Below are 9,572 nucleotides of genomic sequence, written 5' to 3' on the forward strand. Positions count from 1 at the left end.
GGGAGGCGGAGCTTGCAGTGAGCTGAGATCCGGCCACTGCACTCCAGCCTGGGCGACAGAGCGAGACTCCGTCTCAAAAAAAAAAAAAAAAGAGTAGCTCGTAGTTAGAATTAAGAATCAAATATACCTCAATATGTGAAGTGCTCAGCACAGTGGTGCAGAATAGGACTTCTATGATTGGGGTCCCCTTTCCTCACCCAGGTCACCAGCTGTCAGGGGATACCTGACCAGGACTCTGCCAGCACCTAGAGGGCAAGACTTACCTTCCCACAATTTAAAGGATATGGTTAGGTGTAAGGGGCTGGGGTGGAACCTTCCTTTTGGAGGGATCCCTCAGGAGCGACATGATACTTTCTCCTGTCCTGGGGAAAAGCCATTCAGACAGTTATCAAGCCCCTATTGTGAGTCAAACTCCAGACTCACCCCATGAGTTTAACTGACACTTCCCCCAAGCAGCCCCTAAGGCTTAGGCCCTTCACTCCTTCCCCCAACTCTGCCCACAGCACTACCACCTTTTCTCACCTGTGCCACCTGCAGAGGGCAAACAGCAGGAGCAGGGTGAGGTGGGCAGCCAACAGGGCCAGGTGAAAGGCTCGATGCAGGAAGAGAGCCTCCGGGAGGAAGCGCCAGTTCACTGTCCAGCGGAACAAAAACTGGCGGCCAAGGTCAAAGGAGCGGGACAGGTAGCCGATGGGGTTCTCCAGTAGGAAGGGCAGTCCCAGCACCACCTGAGGGTCGGTGTGATGTCAGCAGAGCTGCCAAGGCCCGTTCCCAATGACCAGCCTTCACGCTACTCATTGAGGGGTGTGGGACTGGGATGTAGGCCTCAGAGGTTCCCCAATTCCCACCAGAAATAGCAAGAAAACCACATCCCACACCCCCACCTCAGGCCAGTGCCTGGGGCCAAAGAAGCTCAGGAGGGAGGTCATAACAATGCCTGAAGGTGTGGATTCACCAAGTCATAAATGGGCAGAGTAAGGAAAGCTCTCAGAAGCCAGGCAGGGTGGCTCATGCCCATAATCCCAGCACTTTGGGAGGCCAAGGCAGGAGGATTGCTTGAACCCAGGAGTTTGAGACCAGCCTGGGCAACCCAGCAAAAGCCCATTTCAAAACTTAAAATTACAGGCGTGAGCCAGCACTTTGGGAGGCCGAGGCGGGCGGATCACGAGGTCAGGAGTTTGAGACCATCCTGGCGAACACAGTGAAACCCTGACTCTACTGAAAATACAAAAAAATTAGCCGGGCGTGGTGGCGGGTGCCTGTAGTCCCAGCTGCTAGGGAGGCTGAGGCAGGAGAATGGCGTGAACCCAGGAGGCGGCGGAGCTTGCAGTGAGCGGAGATCGCGCCACTGCACTCCAGCCTGGGCGACAGAGCGAGACTCCGTCTCAAAAAACAAAACAAAACAAAAAAAACCTTAAAATTAAAAAGATAAAAAGGCTCTCAGAGATCATCAAATGTAATCCCCTATTTTACAGCTATGGAAACTATAGCCTAGAGATAGTAGCTTCCTAGCTCAGGATCAACTCCAAAACCCTATCTCTTGGCTTTGAGGGAGTCTCAAGGATAGATCCCCTCAATCAAGACAAGTGGCTTCTCCTTGATCAGAAAGAGGAAGGGTGAGGTGGGGGTACCTGAAGGCCAGCACAGATGCCCAGCTTGGGGAGGGCACCACAGAAGCCAAACTGTGTGAGGAGAAGAAACAGTAACCCAGGGGCGAAGAGGAGCACATTCATCTTCACAGAGACTGCCAGGCTGGGGTGAGCAGGGGAGAGGAAGGGTGGAGATCAGCTCCAGGGCCGTGCACACAACACCCAAAGACATACCTCCCACCATCACCACAGCAACCTCCTCCTGCTGCCACGCCAGCAAACTCCAGGATGGGATCTACACTCACAACTGTTGAAGGGAAGAGCCTGGAGTAGGCAGGGGGCAGATACATAGTCTCTATGCCTACTATATGCAAATAAGCATAAACTATTCAGAATGTGAAGGACTAATTCCAACAATGAATGCTGTCTGGGAGGAAGACAGGATGGAAAGAGGGCATGTGTGTATGTGGGGGGATGGCAGGGCAGAAACTTTCTATAGATCCTGGACTCGCTTTGTAGAGCCCTGAGTGGCCCACACTGTCTTGGCTACTCCTTTACTCCCTCTGCTGCAGGAAATTGGGAAGAGACGGAAATGCAGAAAATGAGAGAGGGGGCCAGAAGGAAGAGGTGTTGACCTGAAAAAGCAGCAGCCCCAGCCCCAGCGCTGGGCCAACAGGAGGTTGATACTGAGGAAGAGCAGCACCATAGCCACTGGGTCATTGAAGAGCCGCAGCACAAAGATGGAGTGGACACGGTAAGAGGCGCAGCACATGAAGAAAAAGACGAAAGGAGGTACCTAAAGGGTGAACACAGTAAGGAACAAGGTCAGCTCAGCAAGCCTGAGCCATCCCCACCACCCAGCCCTCCCAGGCTGGGGCCCTCTAGCCCTGGTAGCATGGATTCACCTTGCAGGTTTGGTGATAGATCAAGAAAACAAGCAGCAAGGTGGCCAGGTAGAGCACAGCAAAGATGTTCTGGGCCATGCGGATGTCAGTGCCTCGGCCAGTGGCATAGTACAGCCCCATAAAGATGTACACGAAACCAGCTGGGTACCTGGAAGATGAGAGAAAATGTGAGCCTGGGTCAGGCCACACAGACCTAGTACCTAACCAGCCCCTCACATCCTCCCGGAACTTCCTGTCCCCACTCACACAAGTGGTCCGGTGTCACCCTGCAGTTGGGTATAGTCATAGGTACCATTGATGACGCCTTCTACCTGGGCCATGTACGCCTTCCAGTCAATCTCTGTGTCTGGAAGAAGACAAGATGATCTGGTTACTTCTGAGTCTAGAACTTGTCTGCCACCCTCCCCATGCCTCCAGACCATCAAAACACAGACTTTCAGCCAATTCCCAGGGCTTCACTACCTCTTAATCTAACTCTTTATCTGACATTCTTGGGTGAGCCCAGGCATCTCAAACTCAACATTTCTGTAAGTGAACTCGTGATCTTTCCTCCCACTCCAATCTACTCCCCTTCCTGGGTTCCACAGATGGCACCACTGACCTCTTAGCTACACCAGGTCACGAACCTGAGTAACATCTTTGATACGCCCTCCTTTCTCATTTCCAACCCTTCGTCACCAAGTTCTGCCTGCTCCTCACCATACATATCTCTATCTCATCCTTCTCTGCTACTACATACTTGGAGCCTAAAGTAATCTCTAGCCCCAGTGATTATATAATAGCCTGCTAATTAGGCCCCTGACTTCTACTTTCACCCTACTACGATGTATTTTCCACCTTGTACACCAAAGAGCTCTTCCTGAAATACAAATCGTAATAGGCCTCTGCTTTTTTTTTTTTTTTTTTTTTGAGACGGAGTCTTGCTCTTTCGCCCGGGCTGGAGTGAGTGCAGTGGCCGGATCTCAGCTCACTGCAAGCTCCGCCTCCCGGGTTTACGCCATTCTCCTGCCTCAGACTCCGGAGTAGCTGGGACTACAGGCGCCCGCCACCTCGCCCGGCTAGTTTTTTGTATTTTTAGTAGAGACGGGGTTTCACCGTGTTAGCCAGGATGGTCTTGATCTCCCGACCTCGTGATCCGCCCGTCTCGGCCTCCCAAAGTGCTGGGATTACAGGCTTGAGCCACCGAGCCCAGCCTGGGCCTCTGCTTAAAACCTCTCAATGATTTCCCAAGACCCTTAAGATAAAGAAAACTCTGTATTATTACCCTTTTTAGAAAAAGAGCTTAAGAATTAATTAGATTAAGTGATTGGCTTAAGATAACTGAGCTAGGATGGTGGAGTTGGGATTGAAGCTTGCAGGGTCCTAGGTTCTTAATTATCATGCTATCTTCTTAACAAAGCTTTCCAATTTCTTCATGATCTGGTCTTAATTTCTGCATTTCCATCTCTTACTACTCTCTTCACTTGATTTCTACACTCCAGCTCTAAAAAAATTATTTCAGTTCCTCAAAGGAACCAGGCTGTCTTTTTTTTTTTGTTTGAGACAGAGTCTCACTCTGTCACCCAGGCTGGAGTGCAGTGGCACGACCTCAGCTCACTGCAACCTTCGCCTCCTGGGTTCAAGTGATTCTCCTGCCTCAGTCTCCCGAGTAGATGGGACTACAGGTGTGTGCCACCATGCCTGGCTAACTTTTTAAGTTTTGTATTTTTAGTAGAGATGCAGTTTCACCATGTTGGCCAGGCTGGTTTTTGTTGTTGTTGTTTGTTTTCTTTTGAGACAGAGTCTCGCTCAGCCACCCAGGCTGGAGTGCAGTGGTGCGATCTCAGCTCACTGCAACCACCATCTCCCCGGTTCAAGCAATTCTCCCATCTCAGCCTCCCAAGTAGCTGGGATTACAGACACCTGCCATCATGCCCAGCTAATTTTTCTATTTTAATAGACACAGGGTTTCACCATGTTGGCCAGGCTGGTCTTGAACTCCTGACCTCAGGTAATCCACCTGTCTCGGGCTCCCAAAGTGCTAGGATTACAGGTGTAAACCACTGTGCCCAGCCAGGCTGGTCTTTAACTCCTGGCCCCAAGTGATCTGCCCACCTCAGCCTCCTAAAGTGCTGGGATTACACGCATGAGCCACTGTGCCCACTCTAACTGGAGATTTTTTTTTTGACATGGAGTCTCACTCTGTCACCCAGGCTGGAGTACAGTGGCACAATCTCGGCTCATTGCAACCTCTGCCTCCTGGGTTCAAGCGATTCTCCTGTCTCAGCCTCTCGAGTAGCTGGGATCACAGGCATGTGCCACCACCCCCGGCTAATTTTTGTATTTTTAGTAGAGATGGAGTTTCATCATGTTGGCCAGGCTGGTCTCAAACTCCTGACCTCAGGAGATCCACTCACCTAGGCCTACCAAAATGCTGGGATTACAGGCCTGTGCTCCTGCGCCCGGCCTAACTGGAGATTTTTAATAGAGGATGCTCTGCCCAGAGCACTCCTTCCCCTCACCTTTTCCTTCTTTCCTTAACTAGCTAGTTCCTACCTTCCTTCAAGGGTGGCTCTATGAAGCCTTTGCTGACTCCTCCAGTCTGGTTTAAGTGACTTCCTATGCCCTTTATGGCATTCTGTCTTACTACCATGATGAATATGATGCATTATCATTGCCTGCTAACTTATTGTCCAGACCGGAGTTAGAAATGCATCTCTTATTCACCACTGTACCTCTCTCTGGTAATATAATAAGCACTAAATAAATATTTAGTGCATATAATAAGCACTAAATAAATATTTGTTGAATTAAAGAGTCTTTAGCAAGAAAGTCAAGTGCCTTAAGCCTAGAGTATAGTTTCAGCCTGGAAAGGAGTAGCCAATAATGCCTAATGGACTCAAGTGGTCACAAAATGCCATCATTGAGAAGGGATGTTCAAAGATCACAGAACTGAATACATGGAAAAAGCTGAGATTCAGGAGGAGACCTGAGGTGTTCAAAGCCACAGAGAAAAGCAGCAACAGCAGCAGTACAACAATTTTGTCTCAAATGTGACTTCTAAGCTAGTTCGCAGGCTGTAAGTTCAGTGCAGAAGGCCAATCTCTAGAGTATCCACCTCTGCCATGCGGGCGGATTAAGATCCGGTTTTCTGTAGAGCAGGCTTGGCGCTCAGGTAAGGGATATGTATGGGTTTGCAATTGATGAGTGAGTGGATACAGAGTCTGGTTTTGAGTTCCAGGTCTGAGATCCAGTTTGGGTCGCGGGTTCAGGTCTCCCTCCCTCCCCTCCCCTCCCCCTCGGCGCACTCACATGCCACCCTGTGAATGACCCAGAAGGTGATGCCCACCTCCGCCAGGCAGAGGCAGGCGGCCACCAGCAGCGTGTAGCGCGGCTCCCGCAGCAGCAGGCGCCGCTCTTGCCAGGCGCGCTGCAGCCATTGCTTGCAGAGTCCCGCTGCCTGGGCCGCGGAACCGGACCGGCCGCGTTTCCGCAGCCCAGCCGCCATCTTAACAGTGCACCGCTTGTGTGGGCCCACCACCCGCGGAAACCCGAACCTTCGACACTTAGGTTCCGCTTCCCGGGCCTGGCGTCCCATCTGGCTAAGCGCGGATCCGGGTAGCCAGTCTTCATTTACTCCACTAAAATGTAATTTTTCCTCTACATTTGTCTCCTCTGATGCACTCCACGCTCCATAGGAGCAGGAACAATGTCTTACCCCTCAGTTTATACCCAGCCCTAGGTACACAGGCGCTAATTTAGAACGAATGTCCAGAAAAGCAACATTCCTGCCTACCTCTCCTACAGTCCCTGAAGCCAACATTCTACTTCGCCTACGCTGGGAACATCTGTGTTCATGCTGTTTCCAGGAGGGCAAAGCCCCTGTTCGCGGCCCTACTGCCTCCGCTTAGAGCCTTCCGGATGCTGAGAAAAATGAACCTTTCACTAATTTTCAGACTTCCTAATAGAAGTAATTCACATTGAAAATATGAGAGGACGCAGTGATGAGCCCACGTGAGTCTGACACCATGAGCGCGGCTCTAGAAAATGAGTTGGCAGTACAGCCGGAGGAGTCAGGGTCTAGACGATGGTTTTCCCAGCCGGAGGATTCTTCAAAGAGCGCTTAGTAAAGGACGGAAGTTCCACGTGTTTGTGTTGAGCAACTGCAGATGGTGGGCGGAGACACCAGGGCCCAGCCTTCTGCATCCTGCCTTCCGTATTGGCTGAAGGGCCGGCGGCTCTGGCGGTCCCCGCGGTTGAGAGCATGGCTTCTCCAGGGGCCGGTAGAGCGCCGCCGGAGTTACCGGAGCGGAACTGCGGGTACCGCGAAGTTCAGTACTGGGATCAGCGCTACCAAGGCGCAGCCGATTCTGCCCCCTACGATTGGTTCGGAGACTTCTCCTCCTTCCGTACCCTCCTAGAGCCGGAGCTGCGGCCCGAGGACCGTATCCTTGTGTTAGGTGGGTAATCCTGGCGCGGCCCCACCAGGTAGAGCTGGCAGGACCAGCGCCGCGCGGGCTTGGCCCGGTCCGCTTTCCTCCCGCCTGTCTACCCTCTTGGAGGACGCCTAAGTTGGGACGCGAGATCCAGCTCCTTCAGAGTCCTGGCTGTATTTAGTCAAGGCAAACAGGAGTAAAAGATTGTCGGTCCCGGGGCCCTCGGGAGGAAGACAGCCTCTCAGGGTTTGAGCGTGGGGGGTACCCAAGAAGACCCTGTCCGGACCCTCGGGAGGCAGGCAGCCTTGGGGACCGAATTGCTCAGAGGACCTAGTTCAAGTCCTAGCGCTAATTGACTTGTGTAACTTAAGACAAGTGATGAATCGGTTCTGAGCTTTAGATTCAGTTCTAGAAATGGGACTGCGAGTTCACATTGGAGGCGGCACGCGCAGGCACCTCGAGAATAGTGCCCAGCGCTTTTCTTTTTGCCCCAGGGCACTGGGAGCCAGAGTCACCTAGAGAGAGTCCTATCTGAAACTTGGTCCTATGCCTTAGAGAGTGAGAACAGCACCCTCTAAGGGTGGAGGGGAGATTGCCGCCCAGGGTGTTGCGATTCCCCAAAGGGAAGACGTGCTGGAGGAAACGTAGGGCTCTGGGGTGTTCGGCTGTCCTCTTGAGGTTCTCTCCTACTGTCAACCTTGGAGGCGCTAGTAAAGTTTGAATGAGCAACAGGTTTTCTTCCAATTGTCGTTTTTACTTTGCTCTTTGTAAAAGCCTTTTTGTATGTTTAAGTGACATCTTTAATAAATAAAAGATATATGTAATATAGTACATATGTAAAGTATAAATAACAAATCTAATGTGTGTGTCTATTCCACTCAGTTTAAGAAATAGAACATTACTAGGGATAGAAAAAAAGTATAATTTAGTGGTTAAGAACTTGACTGGGCGCGGTGGCTCACGCCAGTAATCCCAGCACTTTGGGAGGCCGAGGCGGGAGGATCACCTGAGGTCGGGAGTTCGAGATCAGTCTGACCAACATAGAGAAATCCCATCTCTACTAAAAATACAACAAATTAGTTGGGTGTGGTGGTGCATGCCTGTAATCCCAGCTACTAAGGCAGGAGAATCACTGAAACCCGGGAGGTGGAGGTTGTGGTGAGCCAAGATCGTGCCATTGCACTCCAGCCTGGGCAAGAAGAGCAAAACTCCATCTCAAAAACAAAACAAAACAAAACAAAAAAAGGACCTGGACTGTGGGCTGGGCTCATGGTTCACGCTCGTAATCCCAGCACTTTGGGAGGCCAAGGTGGAAGGATCACTTGAGTGCAAGAGCTCAAGACCAGCCTGGGCAACATAGTGAGATCCCATCTCTACAAAAAATTTAGGCCAGAGTGGCGGCTTATGCTTGTAATCACAACACTTTGGGAGACCAAGGCGGGTGGATCATTTGAGGTCAGGAGTTCAAGACTAGCCTGGCCAACATGGTGAAACCCTGTCTCTACTAAAAATACAAAAATCAGCCAGGTGTGGTGGCACAGGCCTGTAATCCCAGGTACTTGGAAGGCTGAGGCAGGAGAATTGCTTGAGCCCAGGAGGTGAAGGTTGCGGTGAGCCAAGATTGCACCACTCCACTCCAGCCTGGGCAACAGAGTGAGACCCTGTCTCAAAAAAAAAAAAAAAAAAAAAATTAAAAATTAGCTGGGCATGGTGGCCTGTGCCTATAGTCCTAGCTACTCAAGAGGCTGAGGCAGGAGGATCATTTGAGCCAGGAGATCCAGGCTGCAGTGAACTGTGATGGCTCCACTGGGCTCCAGCCTAGGTGACAGAATGAGACCCTGTCTCAAAACAAAGCAAAACAAAAAACAAACAAAAAACCATCTTGGGCTCTAGAGGCAGTGAATGATGTTCAAATCTTGACTCAGCTTATACTGGCTGTGTAATCCTGGATAAAATACTTGAATTTCTGTGCTTCCATTTTCTCAACCTTAAAAACATAAGCATATTTATTAATTGGGCTTTAAGATGATTAAATGAGCATGAAGTATACCTGCAACAATGCCTGGCAAAATGAAAAGTGTATTCAAGGTTCTCTGTGTGGTCCTCCTAAAACCCCTTCTCCCCACAAGTAAACACTTCCTTGAATCTGTGATTTTAAACCATTGCACTTATTTATCAATTTACCATAGATCTATGTTTTCTCAAGCTTTAGTGTGTATCTAAATTGCCTGGAGAGCTAGACTGCACTGTGAGATTCTAATTCCAGGGATGGTCTAATGTGGGTCTTAGGAATCTGTATGTTCAACAAGCTTCACAGCAGATTCTTATGCTGGTGATTGGCAGAGTAACACTGCCTTAAAATCTACTTGACTGGTTTTTCACCAAACTGATGCTTTAAAAAAAATCTGCTTGACTGGGAACTATCGTTTTCTGGATAGGAAGTGCAAAAAGTCTAAAAACCAAAAGGGGAATTTCTAGAATCGCCAAGATGTAAGAACAGGACCCACAACTTGGGGAATACTCTACATTACATTCCACCTCAACAAACTTAAGTTGAATGCCTGATAAGAGCCAGAGAACGTGCTGGGCCCTTTCTAACTTACTTAATCCTTATGACAATCCCTAAAGGCAAGTCAAAAGTTTTTTTTTTTTTTTTTTTTTTT

The 9,572-nt window shown here is 50.0% G+C and overlaps 2 protein-coding genes across 4 annotated transcripts in view; one reads left to right on the forward strand and one right to left on the reverse strand.

The window, feature by feature from the left end:
* Positions 1–6,031, reverse strand: part of ALG3 (ALG3, alpha-1,3- mannosyltransferase) — a 7,342-nt gene extending 1,311 nt beyond the window's left edge. Inside the window, exons 1-7 of one of the 3 annotated variants that reach the window (XM_011945837.1) lie at positions 5,786–6,031; positions 2,741–2,840; positions 2,495–2,642; positions 2,225–2,385; positions 1,632–1,752; positions 523–728; positions 286–362 (exon numbers count right to left, since the gene is read on the reverse strand). In XM_011945837.1, coding sequence (XP_011801227.1) covers positions 286–362; positions 523–728; positions 1,632–1,752; positions 2,225–2,385; positions 2,495–2,642; positions 2,741–2,840; positions 5,786–5,981 — 1,009 coding nt within the window. In that variant the 5' untranslated portion in view covers positions 5,982–6,031. The remainder of the gene's footprint in view (positions 1–285; positions 363–522; positions 729–1,631; positions 1,753–2,224; positions 2,386–2,494; positions 2,643–2,740; positions 2,841–5,785) is intronic. The other 2 variants (XM_011945838.1, XM_011945839.1) reach the window with 2 other exon arrangements.
* A 614-nt stretch (positions 6,032–6,645) lies between these two features.
* LOC105514463 (endothelin-converting enzyme 2-like) overlaps positions 6,646–9,572 on the forward strand; it is a 9,887-nt gene continuing 6,960 nt past the window's right edge. Inside the window, exon 1 of the mRNA XM_011945836.1 lies at positions 6,646–6,933. Coding sequence (XP_011801226.1) covers positions 6,738–6,933 — 196 coding nt within the window. The 5' untranslated portion in view covers positions 6,646–6,737. The remainder of the gene's footprint in view (positions 6,934–9,572) is intronic.

This window comes from Colobus angolensis, unplaced genomic scaffold (assembly GCF_000951035.1).
Source record: "Colobus angolensis palliatus isolate OR3802 unplaced genomic scaffold, Cang.pa_1.0 Scaffold245, whole genome shotgun sequence".
Taxonomy (NCBI): Eukaryota; Metazoa; Chordata; class Mammalia; order Primates; family Cercopithecidae; genus Colobus; species Colobus angolensis.